Source organism: Rhododendron vialii, chromosome 9a (assembly GCF_030253575.1).
Source record: "Rhododendron vialii isolate Sample 1 chromosome 9a, ASM3025357v1".
In the NCBI taxonomy this organism is placed as follows: domain Eukaryota; kingdom Viridiplantae; phylum Streptophyta; class Magnoliopsida; order Ericales; family Ericaceae; genus Rhododendron; species Rhododendron vialii.
This window is the reverse complement of record NC_080565.1, coordinates 34,404,317-34,426,322: the sequence shown is the minus strand read 5'-3', so window position 1 is coordinate 34,426,322 and position 22,006 is coordinate 34,404,317. Positions and strand designations below refer to the sequence as shown.

General features: G+C 39.5%; 2 protein-coding genes across 2 annotated transcripts; both read right to left on the bottom strand.

The window, feature by feature from the left end:
- Positions 1–498: 498 nt before the first annotated feature.
- LOC131301010 (anthocyanidin 3-O-galactosyltransferase 3GT1-like) lies at positions 499–4,000 on the bottom strand. Its single transcript, XM_058327099.1, has 3 exons — positions 3,060–4,000; positions 1,537–1,928; positions 499–1,439 (listed from the first exon to the last, which is right to left on the bottom strand). Exons 1-3 carry the CDS (start codon positions 3,556–3,558, stop codon positions 936–938), a joined length of 1,395 nt encoding a protein of 464 aa, XP_058183082.1. The 5' UTR covers positions 3,559–4,000; the 3' UTR covers positions 499–935.
- A 4,528-nt stretch (positions 4,001–8,528) lies between these two features.
- Positions 8,529–11,223, bottom strand: LOC131301003 (anthocyanidin 3-O-galactosyltransferase 3GT1-like). The gene is made up of 3 exons (XM_058327092.1): positions 10,679–11,223; positions 9,332–9,717; positions 8,529–9,248 (listed from the first exon to the last, which is right to left on the bottom strand). The coding sequence occupies exons 1-3, from the start codon at positions 11,169–11,171 to the stop codon at positions 8,745–8,747; spliced, it is 1,383 nt and encodes a 460-aa protein (XP_058183075.1). The 5' UTR covers positions 11,172–11,223; the 3' UTR covers positions 8,529–8,744.
- Between the last annotated feature and the right edge of the window lie 10,783 nt (positions 11,224–22,006).

Here is a 22,006-nt window from a genome sequence, read left to right as displayed (position 1 = left end):
TTTTGTTGTTGAACTCGTACCATCAAATGTGCTGTGATTTTCCCATCCTATTTTTGTTTCCCACACAAATTAAATGTGAGTACCGAAAAGAAACATTGCTTGAGAATGGAATAGATGATTACTTAATAACATTTAAGACCTCTCCACTCATTTCTAATTGATTTTGAAATGAATATAAAGTTTACGTAATATCAGAGCGGGACCCTTTCACTCCACATTTCATAAAATTCAGAATCTACACTCCACGATGACAGACCAGCAAAAAAGGCTACATGATAATAAATCCAAAAAAAGGCTACATGCGACAGACTTCAAACGCGGCTGCACGTGAGGGGGGATGTTAAGAAAAATGTAGACCCGCATTACTTGGTAGTAAAATGGGTGTTTACTTAATAATATTTGGAACCTCTCCACTTATTGTTAATTAATTTTGAGATGGATATAAAGTTCTTACAGATTTTACACCAAATGTAAACATTTTCAGATTTTCGTCTCCCATAAAATAAGAAGCAATGACTTTTTAAATATCTACAAGGGTTGCCCATATCTTGAATAAGGATTCCACGATAAAAATAAAATCCAACATAGTTCTACCACACTCACATACAAACGTACGCACAATAATTCTTGGAATTAGCTTTCCATATAAGTGTTCTTATACTTCTTCCGTTTCTAATTGAGAGTCCTTTATTCTATTTTGGAACGTCAACTATGATGTCCCTTTCCAAAAATAGAAGTTAAAATTTGATCAAATTTCAAAAATGTCCTTCATATGTAAATACAAATAGCGCAAAATATAGGTATAATATAGAAGTAATGGTGAAAAGCAGGTGTAATTAGTACATGTTCCCTAAAAAATTTAGAATTCCTAAGAGGGACTTTCGTTTAGAAACGGAGGGAGTAACATCCAACATTGTTTCTTGGAATTAGCGTTTCTAAAGATTGTACTTTGTTACTACCTCCAACAGAGTATTGAGATTCTGAGTTGAGCTCCCTTCTGGTCCAGCAGCCATCAAAGCAAGCTCTTTGAACTCTCCAATTTGCTCCCTGAGTTCCCTCCCCTTTTCATGGCTCAGGACCAGTTCAAGGGCAGACATTGTGCCAGTTTTTGTGAAAACTCCTACGTCCAAACTCACACCAATTTTCCAGACATTTGTCACCATCCACGTGTTTAGATGGTGATCCCCGAAGAACGGCCTCCCAATTAGCGGCACACCCGCTACAATGCTCTCCAACACCGAGTTCCACCCACAGTGAGTCACGAAAACTCCTACCGAACTGTGTGCCAGAACTTGTTCCTGAGGTGCCCATGGGACGATTTTTCCCAGCTCACTAGCTCTCTCCATGAATCCTTCCGGAAGTAACTCTTTGAAATTGTCTTTGAGAGACCAGAGAAACGGAGTTCCGCTAACTTCTAGTGCTTCAGCTAATGCCACAATCTGTTCGGAAAAAACAACTTTGTGGACTAAAGAAAAGTTGCCATACGATCAAGATTCAAGATTAGTGTAAATTTACTACTACTACATAATATAATACCTCAATCGGCGGCGGTGTGGCTGATGTTCCAAAGCTGATATAGGCAACAGAGGCAGCTTCGTGGTTGTCCAACCACGGGATGCATCCATACTTGTCCGAGTCCAAGGAGGGTGACCCCGATGAGGACGACCATGATATTGAGTTAAATGGGCTCACATTGAGAAACATTTCAAACTTGGGCTTGAGATCTTGGTTGATTTCCTGGTTTATTTCCTCGAAAGAGTTGATAACAACCGCAGTTGCTTTGGGCAAAGCTCGGCCCATTTTGTGTAGCATTATTGCGAATGGAGATTCCAAGTTTCCAAACAGGACTCCCATGGGCAAGTCTCCGAGGCGTAGCTCCTGAAATCCTGGAATGAATTTCACGACGTCGTTTTCCCGCCTGGCAATGTCTGTTTTCCGCATTATTAAGCAATGTAGTCAATCAAATTATCAAAAGGCGATGCAAATAATCAGGTAAACCAACATCTTGATTTGATTCTTGAGGAGAATTTTGGAGGTTAACAAAGATGATACATTGAACCGAATTTTACTCTGTGTTGGGAAGTTATTTTTAGAGAAACTATAGCTGGCCAAAGATGATTAAGCATTTGTTTTTTGGGACACTATTACGTGGTGCTCCAAACTCTTTTTCTACCACATATTTGTGTGATCCCCCAAAGTGTGTGAAGCCCATATATATGTATGATAGAAAAGTGTTTGAGACACTGCTACATGGTGCCACAAAGCCATTAAATAATTAGTCCAAACTTGCATCTTTTAAATTTTGGCACCCCTAAAAAGAGAATCTCGATTCTGTCATTGGCAGTCTGCTCAAGTATGAACATATATATGCCAGGGGGATGGATCTTCTTCGGCACATATTTTGGACTAGAAGAGACCGTTCTTATCAGTACTGTTCAATTGCTGCAATCAATGATTTGAATATAGGAGTAATTTTGAAACTTTTACCAGTAAGAGTCAATTCTTATTGGTACGTAAGAACTGATGAACAAATCTAAACAATTGATTATGCCTATGGACGGCCCCGATTTAGATGAAATTTTTTTCAATGTCAGGTGGGTACCACGTGATGCCCGCTCGGCCTATCCGAGCTGTCCATTGCATTTTTAGATGGCTTGAATTTAAAGAGAGAGTGTTAGAGTGAGAGAGAGAAAGTTTCAATCCAAGCCGTTCAAAAGTGCACTGGATGACCCAAATGTGCCGAGCGGGTATTACGATGGATATACCCACACGGTACCGAAAAATTTCTTGATCTAGTCTGTCTCGTCCATCCAAAGAGCGTGGTGGGAATGGGCTTCCCAAAAAGCCAGCCCGGGCCGGGCCGGGGTCAACATAGAATGAAGGGAACGGCCCTAATGTTGTGTTGGCAAAGCCAACTTCTTGGGTTGCGGCGGAGAAAAGCGGACGTGGGGGCTCGGGTCGGGGCACAGCGTAACTAAGAGAGCCATTCCATTTGGGGCGAGTTATTGTACTGGAGAGGATCCAGACACATATGCAAGGTAGCACTGAAAATCACTTACCATGGATTCCTACAGTTTCCCTAATCAGGTCAGTGTAAAAATGAGCCGACACAGACCCGGCACCCCCGACCATAAACGGAACCCACGGCACCCCCATCTCCCCCGCCAAGTCGCCCGCAAACCACAAGAACGCATCTGACACGACGCACCTGATCCTCCGCCCTATCTCAGCCTCGGCTGCCTTCAAAACTCCCTCAAGGCCCTCCCCCTCCTCCACCGCCGCAAGGTACAAGCTGACGGGCTCCTCAGGATTTCCGGAGAACACGTGCCCCTCCGGCACCCCGTCCGACACCACGTAAGGTTTTATGTTGTGGGGGACGTTTTTTGACGGTGAGAACAAGGATTCTACGGTCTTAGGAGTGCTGAAGAAGGAGAAAGTGACGGTTGGGGCGTCGGCGGCGAGGCGGCGGACGAGCCTGAAGAGGGTGCCGGAGTGGCTGCCGAATGGGAATGCGAAGACGGCGATGTGTCGGTCAATATTTGAGACATTATCGGTCATGGTTTAGTTGATATTTCTTGGTGGCCAAGGTTTGGCAGAATTGGGTTTAAAGTGATCGAGTGAGAAGGACAGTTGAAACTTCAAAGAGGCTGACAATAGAAACTTTTTTTTGTCTCCATACCAGATATAAAGAGATTGAGAGAGAGAGATAGAGAATAAAATAAATACACCGGTTAGCAGTAGCCGGAGAGAGAGAGGGGGCCATGGAACATTGTATTTGCATGTTGAGAATAAAATATATACACCGCCGGTGTAAAAACTCCACAGGATTCAAAGATACCAAGAGATCAAATCAAAAGTGTAACTTTTTTTTTTTCCCGGAATCAAAAGTGTAACTTGGGGAGTCTCTAATGTCATGGTTCTGTTGTGTTCAGTCATTTCCTTGTTGGGTGATTGGGCTGTTTTGTTGATGGTCTGTTGATTTGTAGCCGCTAAGCCGGCCCTCATTTTTCGGGGTTATGTCAAAAATTAAAGATGAGGCATTTTTTTCTTAGACTATTATAAAGAGTACTAAAATAGAAGGGGTCTTGAATATTTGTCAATTTTCAAAGGTCTAAAGCGGCCGCATTTCTAGCTTTAGCTTGTGGCCGGTTGTACTTGTGGGGTTCAAGAATTGGTTGTGAATCTGGGAGGGATTGAATTGGTCTTTCACTGATGCCATCTCTGAAAGTGATTCTGTTCTAGTCCAATATTACTGATAGACGTGCTATGCTGTGGTCCAGTACTCCATGATGCTCTTGTTTGATTTGTTGATGCACTTGACCCCTAGACCCTCTCTATCTACATTTGCCTGCGACGTACCACTAATTTACACCCCGCTTTTGGCACTGAATATTGGGTGATAATCAATTAATAATGTAGATTCTTGGTGCTTAAGTTCTCTAAGGAGTATATTGCTTTTATATAAATAAATTATCGTTTTTATGCGATATTACACGTAAGGTAGTTTTACAAGTGGTTCAGGTAAACTGCAAGAATAATGCATGTTTTGACACCAGTCATAATCCTCGAGGGTGTCCAAGTACTGGAGGCCACGTGGAACACCGCCACCGAAGCCCAAGAGCGAAGAAACGAAGCACCGGAGGGTGTTTGGGGCCATTTGATGCCAAGACGAGGAACAAGCTGAAAATCTGGGTTTAAGCTTTTGGTATCGATACAACAAAAATGGTTGTATCGATATCATAAACTTAACTTCTGTCCAAAGAACAGTGTATCTGTTATATCGATACGGGAACTTTACATCCAGAACCAATTTTTGGCTTAACTGCTCAGTATCGATACCCCATTACCTATGTATCGATACCGAGAGCTTTCGTCCAATTTTTTTAGCTTGTTTTTGGGATATTTGTGAAGAGAAAGGTTGAGAGTATAAATGGCCTTCTTTCACCCCTTAATCCATTCTTATCTTTTTGCTATGTCTGTGGTTCAGTACTCCGTGATGCTCTTGTTTGATTTGTTGATGCTAAAATGCACTTGACCCTAGACCCTCTCTACACACCGCTAATTTACACCCGTTTTTGACACTGAATATTGGGCCATGAAAAGAATAATTTTGGATTAATATTAATGGGGGTAACATGAAGAAGTCATTTTTGACTTAGGCCTCATTCTTGTAAATTTAATTATTTTTTTCGTTTTGTATGTTTTGTTCGTCTTTTTTGAATTTTATTACGTTCGGGTAAAAATTTTTGGATTAATCATCCGTCTCGACAACAAGAGTCTGAAAAGTAAAAAATTATGACCGAAAGCAAAAAAAAGTTCACTAAAGACGAAAAAATATCATACAAGTTGTCTTATTTGCTTAAAGTGCCGTTTCATTTGAATTTTTTCAATATCGGTCAATATTTTTATACTTTTCCGATTCGTCTCGCTGAGACAAACGATTAATCTCAAAAATTACGACGAAAAACTAAACAAAAAATTACAAAAAATAAAAAATTACCTAAATAAATTTCAGATTTAAAAGTTACAACACATCCTTATGGCCCGTTATCTATACTACTTCTTTTAAATGTACGAATGTGTTTTCTACTTTTTGTTTTCCACAAATGCCACGACCACTTGCAATTTATACTTTTTCCCATCCTACGCCTCTTCCCAACCAACACAAAACGGTTACAACAGAACACCAATGGGTGCCTCTTAAATAAATAAAGTATTTACAAAACGGTTACAAAATAATTGCAACAAACACAACTAATTGCATAACAAACAAGCAAAATAATAATTTTGGAAAACTAATATAAATAGTCTGATGCACCCAAATTGAAGTGGTGCGTGGCTAATGTCTTCCTAACTAAACCCCTGCATGTATGGCTTTTCGAATATGGACCAGTGCGTGGCTTTTCAGTAATGAACCGAACCAGTGCATGGTTTGGAACATTGCATCAGTTGGTTTCGAACCATTGCTACTTTTCGATCGTGACCCTCTGTGAACTGAATGGTACAGTTTCGGACAGTCATTTGCATGCCTATATAAACAGATTGTGTACAGCCATTTCATGCCTCCAAAAATCAGAGAGCACACATACACTTCCGCATATATAGTCCGAGAGAGCTCTACATAGTTTCCGTCCGTGGGGCACGCATTTGAAGTGTTGCATTTGAGTGCATAAAGATCGTTGCATCTTGGGATTGAAGCGGACGTCCAAAATCGTGAGCACCTTGGCAAGGGCAAAATTTGCTTTTAAGGACACAGTGACCCATTCGTTGGACATAATCTACTTAATATTTTCGGAGTCGACAGTTTGTGAGTTGTATTTTTCGATCCCGTTTACTGCTGTTGTTCAATATGTTTTTCCATTGGGCTAATTAGTTGTAATACATAGTTTGTAATACGCACTGCACTGGTCCATATTTGAAAAGCCATGCACTGGTTTAGTTAGGAAGACATTAGCCACGCACCACTTCGATTTGGGTGCAAAACCGTGAAAGTAAATTTAGGCTAAGTTAAAATAAGATTGGCCCAAAAAGAAAAGAAAATAACTCTTATCCCAATTTATTTTAATCAAAGCCCGAGACTGAGCGACGGTTCCTTCCATACTGAATGACCGATAATATTTACGACCTTAATCTCAATGACATACCCGCTCCAAAAAGAACTACAAATTCAACGGTACTTGGGCTTCAAACGTTGCACGTGGCAAAACGACTAGTTTATTAAAGTGCAAGAAGCAAGTGGGTAGAGGTTGCATAGTTGGCCCATAGCCTCCAAACAACTACCCCACGTGTGGGATTACTCCGTATTAATTAAGGACACTTGGCATTACAAGAAGGCGGCGGAAAACCCACACCAGATTTGGAACCGTTTGGGACGTGGCTAAAGCCATCAAAGCCAACGCTTATTATATCTCACGCATTCGTTCTCGTTTAGAAGTTAGATCAAACGCCCACAGTCCTTCAACGTTGGACATCGACAAATCTTGACATGCATGTATTCAAATCAACAAACGCTTACAAGCGCGTTCACACCCTGCTAAGCGTACGGTGTTAAAAAGTGCTAAACAGGCCTATCACTCAATAGTCAGGATTTGGTAAATTTTAAATCAGGCTATGCCCAAACGTTGCCGATTGAATCCGCCACCAGAAGCGCCTCATCTTACACCTCCCAAGTCCTGACATAGAAGCTCTTGGGGGCAAGTCACCAATTAAGAACCATGAACAAATGCAGCAGTTCGATTTTTTTTGTGTTTTTATTGTGGAATTGCAAGAAATGCATTAAGAAGAATAAGGTGAAGAGTACAATTATGTTGTCATTGTTACAATAAGAAAAACATGCAGACGACGAGCGAAGACCAAACTAGGGCCTAGGAAACAAAACACAATGCACTTATCCACAAAACACAAAAGTCACAACTACAATGCTATCGCCAGAAGATAAAGGCCAACAGAAGGCCTAGGAATGCCGACGACAAGGAAAAGGCAACAGGGACCTAAAGAACGGAACATAGTGTGGAAGTGTGTTACCTGTACGTGGTCAAAACAAGTACAAACAAAAACTAAAACTAAAGTACGGCGGAAAGAAACCCACCACTGCAGTTCGTTTTTATATCTCCAACAATCATCAATTCGACAAAAATTATGGCGTTCTTATGGAGTTTATAACGTTTAGCTATCCACGACCGGAGTTTGAAGAATCTGGCTGTCCCCACATGATTGGCAAGTTCCCCGGCAGCTCTACGTAAGATAGCCAAACCAAAGTATACCATATCCACTCATAGATAGTGCCCCATTTAGTAGGTAAAAACTAGACCCATACTAACAAGTAACAACCGCCATAGAGAGATAGTTAGGGCGCACTCCCAACCTGAACTAGGAGCTACTAATCTCAATCACCAACAACGAGAGCGAACTCTACGTGGTAAAAAACCTAAAGTATTCTTTGTGCAAGACCCGCTTTTATTGGGGAAATCCTTCTCGTCAATCTCTACCCTTGGTAAATTGCCTTCTCCCTTTTTTTCGTAGCCTCGCGTAATATCTGCTCTTGGTCAGCTACCATCCTTGATATAGGTTGTTCTCCTGTGTTCTTGTAAGAAGTCCTTCCTATACCTGATGCGCTTTTTCTCCTTTTGAGTTAATGCAAAGACCCAATTCGCCCAGGCTGGCATGTCTCTCTTTCCCAGCCTTCTTTTTTTGAATTCGCAAGAGGAATAATGTTGGTAGCTGTTCAAGTTAATAAAGTTATTTCATTGTAATTAGACCTAACAAGAACGAAATCAGCTCTTAACTTTAACTCAACTTAAATTTGAAAATTTTGTCCTTATTTGAATTTTTTTTTTTTACATTTGTTAGTTTTGAGCCAAATTTTTGTGGGGTATCAGAAAAGTATTGAGATTTTGAAACTTAGAAGAATAACGAATATTTCGTCGTCGAAGTCCTACCATTGGACGTGCTGTGATTTTTCCTTCCTATTTTTTTTCCCGCTCACAAATTGAACACGAAGGAAAGGCATAGATCGATCTTACGCCCTCTGAACATTTTCATTTTCGTTTCACATACATAGAAGAAATGGCTTGCTTAAATATTTGCAAGGGCAGGCCCTATTCTTAGAAGGATTCCTCGGAGGACGATAATTTCTACCGCAATAACGTACAAAACATACAATAATTTTTGGAAATAGTAGCATTTTCAGAGACACACAAGAAATGGCTTGCTACCTCCAACATAGTTTCTTTGGATTATATCTTCTAAAGATTGTACTTTGTCACTATCTCCAGTAGAGTATGGAGATTCTGAGCTGAGCTCCCTCCTGGTCCAGCAGCCTTCAAAGCAAGCTCTTTGAACTTTCCAACTTGCTCCTTCATTTCCTTCCCCTTTTCATGACTCAAAACCAATTCAAGGGCAGAAATTGTGCCACTTTTTGTGAAAACTCCACCCTCCACCCTCACACCAATTTTCCACACATTTTCCACCATCCACGTGTTTATATGATGATCCCCGAACAACGGTCTCCCGATGATTGGCACACCGGCTACAATGCTCTCCAAGACCGAGTTCCACCCGCAGTGAGTCACGAAAACTCCCACTGAACCATGCGCCAGAACTCGTTCCTGAGGTGCCCAGGGCACGATTTTTCCTAGCTCACTAGTTCGCTCCATGAATCCTTTCGGAAATAACTCTTTGAAATTATCTTTGAGAGACCAGAGAAACGGAGTGCCGCTGGCTTCTAGTGCTTCAGCTAATGCCACAATCTGTTGGGTAAAGAAAAAAAAAACTTTGAAGACCAAGAAAAGTCTCATTAAGCTTAATTAGTGGAAATTGAGTAGTAAAATACCTCAACCGGTGGCGGTGTGGCTGCTGTTCCGAAGCCAATGTAGGCAACGGAGGCGGCTTTGTGGCTGTCCAACCACGGGATGCATCCGTAGTCGTCCGAGACCAAGGAGGGCGGTGGCGACAACGATGGTAATGAGTTATAGGGGCTGAAATTGAGCAACATTTTAAACTTGGACTTGAGATCTTGGTTGATTTCTGGGTCTAGATCTTCAAAGGAGAGGATGGCAACTGCAGTTGCCTTCGGCAGCGCCCGGCCCATTTTGTATAGCATCATTGCGAATGGAGATTCCAAGTTTCCAGACAGGATTCCCGTGGGCAAGTCCCCGAGGCGCATCGCTGAAAATCCTGGGATGAATTTCACGACGTCGTTTTCGCGCCCAGCAATGTCTGTTTCACGAGTTCTTAAGTTAGGCAATCAAATTAACAAAGGAAAATGAGCAAATGAGATGAACCAACATCTTTGATTCTTGAGGAGAATTTTGGAGGTTAGGAAAGATATTATATTGAATAAGAATTTAAAAAATTTAACTAAATTAGAAAAAATTAAACAAAACAGAGACCAAAAAATTATACTCTTTCTCCTCTCTCTCTCTCTCTTCAAGATCAAACTATAAAAATCACTAACTTGAAAAATAAGTTAAATACAAATAAAAGTACATTATCAATAAAGTAAACCATTGCTGAATTTTTTGCGAAAACTTCCAAATTATGGAAGAAGCAATTTTGAATGAGATTTTGCAATGACCCAGGTCTTATGAGAGATGAGTGGCCGAGAGACATGTCTGTAGCCTGATTGTATCTTAACTACTAATTTTGACAATCAATAGTTTAGGATTGTGAAAGATTATTACTGGGAGGATGGTTTTTCCATAGGCAAAAATCAGTCGGCAATTTAGTACCATTAAAAGCATTTTTGGACAATGGAAAACCGGATTATTTTGCTACGTCCAGAAACAATCGTGAAATTGAATGGAGAATATATATCGAATTGCTACATTAGGACATCAATGTTGGAGATTTTGCTAATGCATGAGTTTTTGTGGGGGAAACAGGCTGATGAATTCAGTAGCCGCCGCTACGGAGGGAGGAGCGTCGAAGAGCTCATAGGCAAGGGCGGCTCCACCATGTATTGAGAGGGTTCCGGTTCAAAAAATACACTAAATTTCTTTTTAAAAATGTTGACACTAAATAATGAATAATTTATTCGTAGCCAACGTAAATTAATGAAAAGTCACTTAAATTGTAAGTGAATAAATAACATAGTTCAACAAAACAAAACAAATTAAGCCCTATAACTTTTAAAAATTTCTCACTTTTTTAGCATTGCTCAGTGCCAAAAATCACATACCATGGATCCCAACAGTTTCCCTAATCAGGTCAGTGTAAAAATGAGCCGCCAGAGAGCAAGCGTCCCCGGGCACATACGCTACCCACGGCACCCCTATCTCCTCCGCCAATGCGCCGGCAAACCACAGAAACACATCGGACATAACACACCCAACCCTCCGCCCTATCTCCGCCTCGGCCGCCTCCAGAACTCCCCTGAGGCTCTTCCCGTCCTCCACCGCCGCAAGGTACAAGCTGATGGGCTCCTCAGGGTTTCCGGAGAGCACGTGCCCCTCCGGCACCCCGTCCGGCACCACGTACGGCTTTATGTTGCGGGGGACGTTTTTCGACGGTGCGAACAAGGATTCTATGGTTTTAGGAGTGCTGAAGAAGGAGAAAGTGGCGTTCGGGGCGTCGGCAGCGAGGCGGCGGACGAGCCTGAAGAGGCTGCCGAAGTGGCTGGTGAATGGGAATGGGAAGACGGCCACGTGTCGATCGTTGGAAACAGTAGCCATGGTTTGATTAATTTCTTGGTGGCCAAGCTTTGGCTCCTTTTTCCTTAAATAGAAAGATCGAGAGGGGGGCCATCTGGCTGCATTGAATTGCGACGGGATTTCTGGGCTATGTCGTAGGCGGCTCTACAGCCAAGCAAAGGTGTTTCAATTGAACACCCTAAATTTTAGCAGTGGGGACCGTTTGAAGTCTTCGGTTAGTTGGTAGATTTGTTCCATCACAATTTATCAGAGTTTGATTCTTGACGTCAAACTATAAAAAAGTAATTTCATGTGAATTCTCTATTCTGTCGTAGATGCTTTGTCTTTGATCATACCGAAATTGAGATTGATGGAGGTGCGCATAAGTTGACTTGAACACCACCGACCGTAAAAAAACAAATGGACGGACTGTTTGGTAGGGTGTCAATTTAAATGCTTACATGTGATTACATTATCTAGAAGCCCTCCTGCATAGGGCTATTGGCTCAGGGAAAATTCTAACACTACACCTATTTACACATCTATACTCACAATACGGATGGGGCCCACATACAATTGGTGCGTAGTATGTGCGGGCTTCATCCTTGTTGTGAGTCTGGGTGTGTAAATAGGTGTAGTGGTAGAATGATTGATTAACTCTGCCCCACATTCCAGAGTCCAGATTTCCATCCACTTTAGGAGGAAAACACAAGTTTTCCACCCCCATTAATTATGGGCCACATCATGCTTATATTATAGTAATATGAATCGTTCATTTTGTAGGGCTCGCAAAATAATATATCTTCACAAAAAATCAAATTTATCGGACATGAATAGGTATATACAAAATTGAAGTTTGGTTTATAAAATCAACGTTAGATAAGTTTAAAGTTAAACTATCCATAGACGTCTATTTTATAAACTAAGATTTAATTTTTAATATATTTATCGATATCCGATAAATATGATTTTTGTGTGAATGTAGTAATATGTGGGGGTCCTACAAGATGAACGGTTCAGATTACTAAAAAAAAATACACAGCGGAGCCTGCATTATGCAGTGGAAATCATGGGGTTTCCACCTAAGGTAGAAAGAATTTTTTCGCTTGTAATATCATGTGTTTCTTTTTTGTATTTGTATTTTTATCACACTATTCACACTAATGTATGGAAATTATTGTACTCCCTCCGTCTCTAAATAAATGTTTAACTCATAAATTTAGGCCCTTTAAATAGATGCATTCTTTTCGTTAAATTTTTTTTGAAAAAATACCTTCAGGGCCAAAGTATTTTTTTGTTCAATTTTTTGAACCAAAAAAATGTACTCCTGAATTTTCAAAGACCTAAATTTGCGGATCGAACATTTATTTAGGAACGGAGGGAATATATATGACTTCTTTTTTCTTTTTTTTTCCCTGGTAGGCTATATATGACTTGTTAACATAAGCTAACAAATAAAGTAATTCTTGAACACCCTATTAAGAATTCCTAGATCCGTCGCTGTCTTAGGTCCATCGTTGCCCGTTGGCACAATGTCTTGGTGTACTAGGTAATAGTTGGGTGTGACTGCGTGACATCATTGACATCAATCACATGCACCTTCAAAGTTGTGCAGGTCCGGTACCCCTTATGTCCGGCGAATCCTGGTTGCGTGTTGTCTTTAGGGACAACATGCTGCTTGTTCCTCCCAACCAACTCTCGCGCATCTTTCGTAACTTCGTCAATCGAAAACGACGTAATTTTGAAACAAGCCTACATGGAAAACATCTCGTTTGGCACTCATTTTTTGTCTTCCGTTATTCGAGGATATTTATTTTGGGGACGATTAAGTTATTAAATTAAACCTTTGAAGGATTTTGTTTATGATTGAGAAGCTAAGTGCTACTGTCTGTGAGAATTTTTTTTAGCCAATTGATTTCTGATAGCATATTTTTTTGTTCATAGCGGATGCCGTTGAAGGATTTTTAGTTCGTCGTGGATAATTTTTGTGCATTGAAGATGATTTTGGTTTAGCCAATTGAAGGATTTGGGTTTTGCAATCAGCGGGATATGTGCTATAATTTTTTTTTTGATAGGGTAAAGAAAAAAGTGTTAGCTATGAAATACAGAGGTTTTTTACCCCAAAATCAACGGCATCTTCCATTTTGCAATCAAAGTATTCAGATTTGGGTTTTTTTCCTTGACCACCGAATGGCATCGTTTTGGTGGGTGAAAGGCAAAAAATGAATGCTAAACGGGAGACAAACGGGGTGTTGTTCTCCTTGCGAGCTTGTTCCAAAACTATGTTGTTTTGAGAGGGACAACATGAACTCCGGATATATCGGGTCCTGGAGACACGTACAGAGAGGGGCCATGGGGTATTGCGTGGTGTGATGAAGTAAAACCATGGTTTACTAATTGCCACAAAGTGATGGGAAGTAAAACCGCGGTTTACTATTTGCCACAAAGTGATGGGCCATGGCATGGGACCAGGGCCGGCTCTGAGATTTCGGAGACCTGTGACAATTTTTGAAAATAAGGTCTTTAATATCCTATCACTTAACGTGTAACTCTTTCTTCGTCAGTTTGTTGGGTTTATTTGCAATGGAAATTATCATTTAAGGGGAAAAAATGCATCCGTGTTAATGATCCACTCACCACACTGAATAATTTTTTTAGAGATCAGCAATCCCGATGTCCCGTGATCCCACTTTATTCTTGCCTTTTGTTTTTTCCTCCATTTCATTTTTACTGAGCTATTGGGTCTTATGTAAAACATATTTATGGGTTAAAAAATAAGCCTTATAGCAACACATATATACTAGGTACTAAAAACAGATGGAGGCTCTAGTTTTTGAATATTTTTGGAGGGTTTAAGGCTTGCGCCTCATGGGCCTTAGTCCAGAGCCGGCCATGCATGGGACGACGTAAAACGGTGGTTAGTACCAACGAGGGGCAGTCACGCTAGGACCACCGCACCCCTTCCTGGGCCACTGCACGCTGTGTGGGTCCACTCCGGTGCCAATAAAATACAGAAAAATATTCATAAATTTTAAAATAATTATTTATGAGGCTCTTAAATCAGCTCTAACGGATATCTGTAGATATGTTTTCTGAATTTGTAAGGGCAAATGCTCCTTACAAACTCAGAAAACATACCTATCGATATTCATTAGAATTAATTTTTTTACAAACCCCAAAAATAATTACTTTAAAATTTATAAATATTTTTCTGTATTGTTATGGGGCACGGAATGAACCCACACCACACGATAGGGGTGTGCAAAAAACCTGAGCCCTGACCCGAAGGTTTTTGGGCGGGGGCCGAACATGTGGTTCGGTCGGGTACGGGTCCAATTTTTAAAAAAATTAGTTTTCGGTTCAGGGCTAGGGGTGTTGTTTTTCTTACCCGACCCGACCCAAAAAATCGGTTACGCGGACGGTTATTCCCCCTCCTTCGGTTCGGAGTCGGGTCACAAAAAAAAAAAAATCGATAACCGATCAGTCGGGTTCGGGACCGACCCGTCCGACCCGTGCACACCCCTACCACACGACGTGCGGTAAACGGGGTATTGTCCCGTCATTTTCCCTAGATTTATTGAGCTAGGGGTAGTTGGCACCATGTGTTGTTGGACTAGTAATTGAGTGCCACTGATATATACTCACAATTTTGCTACCATTACCAATCACTCGCAAGATGTGTGGGTCCTACACACATTTCACATCTCTAGTGTGTGTAAAACTCATGTGGATAGGATATTTGTCTTTTCAGTTCAGTTTTGTTATTATTCAAAAAATTACTATAAATTCTGATCATAATTTTTTATTTTTATGATTCTTCTCGTTTAGATATATCAATTAAAAAGAGAAGAAGCTTCTTTTGACATGAGACAGAGAGAGGGGAGTGCTTGGTTGCTGCTGATTCACTGGTAAAGGTGATCGTAGTAATGAAGAAAGGATGCACAGAAAGACATCTTCAAATGCCAAGCCAACAAAAGTCCAAATAGTAGTACTGGTACATTTAGGGGGTGGGGGTGGGGGTATTAAATGCGGCACGGGTGCAATGTGAAATTATTGATGAGGATCTAGCTAGTAAGACATGAAATTTTATAGGAAGCAGATTTGGTTCGTTTGCGGTTCAAAATTGGATTGAAAAGGTGCGATCCAAGTGACGTGGAACCATACTTTACGCTTCCGATTTTTTCCACTAAAAAAAATACAAATGTTTTCTTTTTCCCCCATTTTATAAGCCACTGAAAATTTCGTTCCTCACCACATTATTCTCCCATCCACATCCACCTGGTGGATGCCCTTTCTTTTCTCCTCATATGCCATACAAAAAATATACCTTCATGGGCATATATATATAGGAGAAGGAAAGTACCTACTCATCGAAAAAACAAAAAACAAAAAAAAAAAAAAGAGAAGAAGAAAAGTACCTTAATTTCCTCATTCTATCTATCCACCATAATAAGGAATACCCAGACGAGAAATTTGCATAAAAAGAATGGCTGCCAAGAAACTAACTGTGATGTTCCTAGCTGCGGCATTCGTCGCGATGGCATTCGGGATGACTTCAACCGAAGCGGATGCCGGCTGCGTTAACCAATGCATGCCGGTGTGTATGCAGGTGCACAGTGCCACCACTCCCGCGTGTGAGGACGCTTGCGATCAGTTCTGCAAGACTCAAGGGGCTCCCCCTTTCAATATTTGGTCAGGTCTGTAATTCGAAGACTTTTTGTGTCTCCAAAATTTTAGAGACGCATGAAATTAACACTTGGAGACTCAAATTCTTCAACATGAATATTTCCAAATTTCTACGTACTTTTAGCCTTTTTCAGTACGTAAATTTGAAAGTGTATACATATATGCCTGCAAGACTCACACACTAGCTTGGTTAGAGAGCGCGCTAGCTGCTGGTGGAAGTCGAATGCATCGGATTTGTTGTTTCAAAATTATATTTTAAATTATCGTTCAAAGGTTCATTTCTTTTAACAGACAGTTATTCTCAATTGTTTTTTTCAACAGCAAAATAAGACTTCGTTAACCTTTGAAGAGTTACATTTATTCTCAATGAAAATAAATTTCGAGATTTCAAGATATCATGTATAATTTCATCTTTCCTTAAAAAAAATCTAACTCTACCCCTATCCGTATGGACTTTTAACCGATTTGGGATGGAAGACCTTGACCCATATTCGATTCGTTCATTCAGAATACAAGGTTATTTTCGTATACATGCCTTATAGAATTGAAACTTTTCTTCCGTCTTTTCTTTTTTTTTTTTTTTTTCCAGACAACAAGAGCAAGAAGAACTGAATAAGCTAGCTAGCTTCGTGAAGCAAAAGAGAAAGATACAGCAATGGAGAAGATCAAGTAGGAGTACTTTCCATCGATCGGTGGCCTCAATTTGGAGGCTTTGATTTATACAGTCAGCAACGGTGGATTTAGTTTTTGTTGTAGATTTATAATTGTAGCTAAATATCTATTATATTACTATAGCTACTACGTACCTAATAATAATTCCACCAAATTAAGTTGGTGGAGCTGATCATCCCATGTACGTTCTCTGATTCGTATTGTTCTTCAATATAATTACATGGATCTCCTTTATTAGTAGATTTCATTGTTCTGATTCTTAGTGTTTTTTGAAATTCCTGTTTTACTATCCGACCAATTAATCATGCAAAATAATAGGAATTGAAGAACAATATGAAACACAAGATAAACATGGAAAACACGTGAATGCCTATAAAATAAAAAAAAACACCTGAATGGATGAAAATCAAGGGAAGGAATCGAAATACTATTTAATTGAAACATTGTATGGTCCCAAATGACTGTAATGAAACAATCGAGAATCTTCACCGATTGACCGAAGACCGATCTGCCGAATCCTCGTTCACCGCATCATAGTGTTTGATTGCCGCTGGCTTGAGGGCTGACTTAAAGTCTCAAGCCGTCCGATATCATTCCAGAAATCCACCATGATGTCTCAAATAGTTGAATCTAAGATGAAGAAACTTCTTAGAGTTGGAGTTGTATCTCAATGGTCGATAGATTTCATTCATACTCGAAGACCCAAATTGGCAAAGCACCCCCTTGAATGTTTTTTGAGCTTCAAACGAAACGAAATTCCGGACGGTTGTCGTGGGTGAAGTCGTTTTCCAAACGAAACAAATGTGTGTTTTGGTATGAAATTACCCACCAAGACAGAGCTTGGCTTATGGAGCTTAAAAGGTGATTGTGTACGTGGTATTTAAGGAACATGAGACTATATGCACCCAATAATTAGTCAAGGCAAAGCCTCCATTTTAAAAATATATAAAAATAAAAAATGATTTCAATTCATCCAACAATCAAAGAATCTGCTGGTCTCTCCACACAAATTTAGGGTTAAAAAAAAGAAGAAGTGATTTCTAGTCTATTTCTTTTTTAATTTTCCATCGGTTAATAAAATTGTGTAATTTTTGGGTCCAAATTCTCCCCGTTGTACTGTAGTGGTAATAAATTCTGATATTTTGTATTGTAACTGATAGATTCGTGCTAATTATTATTTCGTAACTCATGGTTTCATTGACTTTATATATTTCATAATGTTGAAATCTTCTATTAATTCACACCAATATAACCTAAAACATATAAAGGGAAAACCCCATATATGTTGGTTAGGTGAACCCTTTTCAATATTAATTAACACTAAAATTGTTGAAGAAATTAAGCTGTTTCATTTTGAAATTTATATATAAAAGCCATGCCCATGCATCTCTCTACTAATGACGACGGTTATTTTTCCTTTTCATTCTTCATTTCTCTAATCTCAAATGCTTTAATATTAATTGCACGTAAACGTACGACTAGCTAGCTAGGGTTTTATTTTCCAAAAGAGAGAACCTGATCAGTGAAGAAGAGAGAAACCAAAACCAAAACCAAAACCAAAATATGGTTGCTAAGAAATTCAATACTCTCTGGCTCTTGGCTACTGTGTTGCTTATCATGGAACTTGCAATCGCATGCGACGCGCTTTCAGATTGCGCTAAAGGTTGCACGCCTATTTACCAACTTTTCCCTCGACCGAAAATCTATAGAGATTTCGGAAAATAAAGCCAACAACAAAAAAAAGGACGAATGCGACCATGTCTCCACAAGACAGATCCGTGGTTCCACGCCGTATTTCAGGACTTCACCGGAAGAGAAATGACAGTCGAGTCAAATGTTAAATTGATGATAAGAAAGAAGAAGAATGGAAGAGATTCTTCCATCAATCTTTAACGATTGATCTATCGCCATGAGCGACACATCGAAGATCCTAAGTTAAGCTTAGAATATGAAATTCTGCTCCTACTCCTAATTATAACCCGAATGAGTTAGTAGTGCCAAAAATTAAGACAAATAAAGATAGACTTTGATTTGTTAGAGAGAGATTACAATGAAGTCTTAAAAAACTATTTATAGAAAACAACAAACGTAGGAAATAACTTCCTAACTTCTCCACTAGACTTCATTCAATCATTTGCTTTCATTTGTCAAAATAACTTCCCACTTCCCTTCAAATGTGTAGGAGCATGACAAATGTCCTTTTAACTTCCGCATGTGTAGGAGCAAACCAAGTGTTCTGCATACAAATAACAATAATAAAAGAAATAATAATACTAGTTCTAATATTAATACAAATACTTAATAATAATAAAATAGAAAGCATTCTCATAATAGCTACATTTCGGTCGATCATCGACAGACAATAAAAGATGGTGTAAACAATGCCCGAATGTCTGATATTGGCCGGCACTAGCGTGCGGAGATGCTTGCGAACTAGTCTGCAATACGCAAGGTAAAGAGCCTCCCCGTGTAGGATGGTGGTCCTAGCTAGATGGTGACGAGTTTTGGCAACGATCGACTCTTAACACAATCACAAAATGACAACAATAACAAAGAAAGCGTTTTATACTAGTTGGAGATGTGTTCGTATTATAGGTTCAATTTTTATTTTGGATCTGGATCCTCTTCAGTCCACATCGCAGCCGTCCATTGGTATAATTAATGGTTCGAATTTGTTCAAAAGCTCTTCCATGAAAGAGTTAATCTCAACCATTCATTACAGCAAAATGGACGGTCGCGATATAGACTGTCTCGTCCAGTTCAGAGTGGATCCTATTAGCTAGGCGAAGGTTCTTGAATTGATTGTGATCGGAATTGATCGAGCTTATTACGTAGCAGTGGAGACATAGATGTACCAGGAGACATTTTAGTTGCCCAACTCAGTCAATCCGATTAGATTACTGAACAAAAGGAAAAAGCGATATTTAATCACTATTGTCAATTACTGTACTAGTTTTAAGTAAATTTTCTCTTGCCTTCATGTCTTTAGGGCAAGTGTTTTTCCCTTGTTAATTTCCGGTTAATTTATTATTCTATGAAGCTTTGAATAGTAAAATAATGAAAGATAAATTTTGACATCAATATCAAAGAGCAAATTTTATAGGAGAGAGTGGATGTCAAATGACACATAAGTATTTGGCATTTTGGTTGAAGTTGGTTTTTTTTTTTAGAAGTGAGAAGATTATATTAATAAATGTCCAACGACACTTACAAAACGGAGATCATTACAAAAAATTTGGATAAAGACAAATTAATCATCTAACAAATACAAAATAAATAAATCACAATGCAATCGATGTCTTTCATCCTAACCTAGGCATGGTTTGACGCAATAGCGACACAACTTTTAAACTATCTAACACCTAATTAGGAGTCTCAAACAAGAAAAAGTGAAAAGTTAGGAACAAAAGACACCAAATATCCAGACAATAAGATGCACTCCAACCAAGTATGAACGCACCAATGAATTCCCAAGAACTACAGATCTGCCAAGCCGCCACAAGTTGTTCCGCCAAGACATCGTGTAGGAATAAAACACTGAAGCATAGATATCATTGTGAAGCAACCTCAATTGAAAGAAACTCGATCTGTAGACAAAATTCGTCCAAAGACGAAATTAATAACTCTTGTTGAACGAGAGACAAGCTCTCAGAGAACGAGAGACAAAACTCTCACAAATCAGACGATGAGTCGTTGATCTAGAGAGATGGAAGAAAAAAACAAAGAAATGGAGTCGGTAGTACCCTGGCCTCCCCCTCTCACCATCGCACACGGGTATGGAACCCAGGGGGTGAAGAGAGAAAAGGACTTGTGGTGGCTAGGGTTGAGAGAAAGGGAGAGAGGTAGGGTTGAGAGAGACTGTCTGCGGCTTCCACTGGCTGGGTTGCATTGGTTCACAAGTCAATTACTCCACTAAGCATGCCATGTCAAATTTAACATCCTGGTCGTCGGAGAATCTGTACTTAGAATTAGACTCCGTTCTGTTAAGATTCTTATTTTTAAATACTTATTTCTAATTTTACGAAACAGATCATTCTCTCGCACTACATTTTTTTTATTTTAAAAACTAAGTACTTATTTTCCTTTAACTTAATTTTGTGGGATCCGCAACGCTTAATGAGAAATGTACTACCAGTATTAATTAAATTAGACATAATAAAAAGGAGATACACTACATTTATAAGCACACACGTGTCTTGTGAGATATCCCCAACACACGATTAAAATTTAGGACATTAAATTCATTCTAAGGAGTGTTTCCGATAGAGATTAAGTAAAAGAGATTTTGTTGTTGCTAACAAGTCGTTAGTTGTTTTCATTAACGAATTAGTTGTTGAAAAATGTCAAGTTATCTTCACTAACCAATAAACCACAAGAAACCAGATTTTCGGGCTAACTTACGCACAGTTCGACTAATTTTGAGACCTTGAACTTAATCATCCGGTGGCTCCAACAACTTGTAATTATATAAGGTTATCAAATTTGTGAAACAAGATTCTCTCACCAGTCATCACACGTAATCAAGATTTCTCTCATGTCTGTAGAAGCTTCCGACCTTTTATATTTCAGTAAGTCTGTTAACACAGACTTTTGACAAACAAATCGTGCACAGATCACGATCTGGCCATTTTTCCTTCATCAAATGGAAATTTGGCCAACCCAAATGATTTCAAAATGGGAAAATGATGGCCAATGGCGTGTTTTGATTCTTAATACCCGTCAAGAACATTTTCAATATTAATAAATGTTCTCAACTTATCTTTGATGGGTATTAATTATCAAAACACATCCTAAGCCGTCATTTTCCCCTTCAAAAAGTAGAACCAGCTGGACATTTTCCCTTCATCAAATGAAGTAGTTGATTAATCGAGGCCCAACCAAAAATTTGGCCTACTCTTTTATTTATGGGCCTTCCTGGGCTGGCCTTTGACACATGGCAATTTAATCTTGAACCCAAAATTGGACATATCCTCTTTGACAAAGTGTCTTTTTACTTGAGCTAAATGTACTCTTAAAACCACTCATACTCGCCGAGACCTTAGCTTCAGTCCTGATGCAAGTACAGCGCGGTTCTCTATATATAGTGGTGTGGTGTGACAATACTCTCTAGCGGAGGTGATGTGGTACCAAACCATACGCTTACGATTTTTCTCACTAAAAAAAAAACAAATGGTTTCTTTTTCCCCCCTTTTATAGGCCACTGAAAATTTCGGTCTTCACCACATTATTCTCCCATCCACATCCACCTGGTGGATGCCCTTTCTCTTCTCTTCATATGCCATACTAGAAATATGCCTACACGAGCATATATATAGGAGAAGGAAAGTAACTACTCACCCAAAAAACAAAAAACAGAAAAAGAGAACAAGAAAAGTACCTTAATTTCTTCATTCTATCTATCTACCATAATAAGGAATACCCAGACGAGAAATTTGCATTGAGAAGAAAAAAAAAATGGCTGCCAAGAAACTAACTGTGATGTTCCTAGCTGCGGCATTCGTCGCGATGGCATTCGGGAC

Excerpts from the sequence above, each read along its gene's own strand:
- LOC131301010 (XM_058327099.1), bottom strand. The coding sequence starts at position 3,558 with ATGACCGATAATGTCTCAAATATTGACCGACACATCGCCGTCTTCGCA. Across the intron at positions 1,929-3,059 it reads GGAAACTGTAGGAATCCATG|ACATTGCCAGGCGGGAAAAC; the intron begins GTAAGTGATTTT and ends TGCGGAAAACAG. Across the intron at positions 1,440-1,536 it reads CCACACCGCCGCCGATTGAG|ATTGTGGCATTAGCTGAAGC; the intron begins GTATTATATTAT and ends TTTTCCGAACAG.
- LOC131301003 (XM_058327092.1), bottom strand. The coding sequence starts at position 11,171 with ATGGCTACTGTTTCCAACGATCGACACGTGGCCGTCTTCCCATTCCCA. Across the intron at positions 9,718-10,678 it reads GGAAACTGTTGGGATCCATG|ACATTGCTGGGCGCGAAAAC; the intron begins GTATGTGATTTT and ends CTCGTGAAACAG. Across the intron at positions 9,249-9,331 it reads CCACACCGCCACCGGTTGAG|ATTGTGGCATTAGCTGAAGC; the intron begins GTATTTTACTAC and ends TTTACCCAACAG.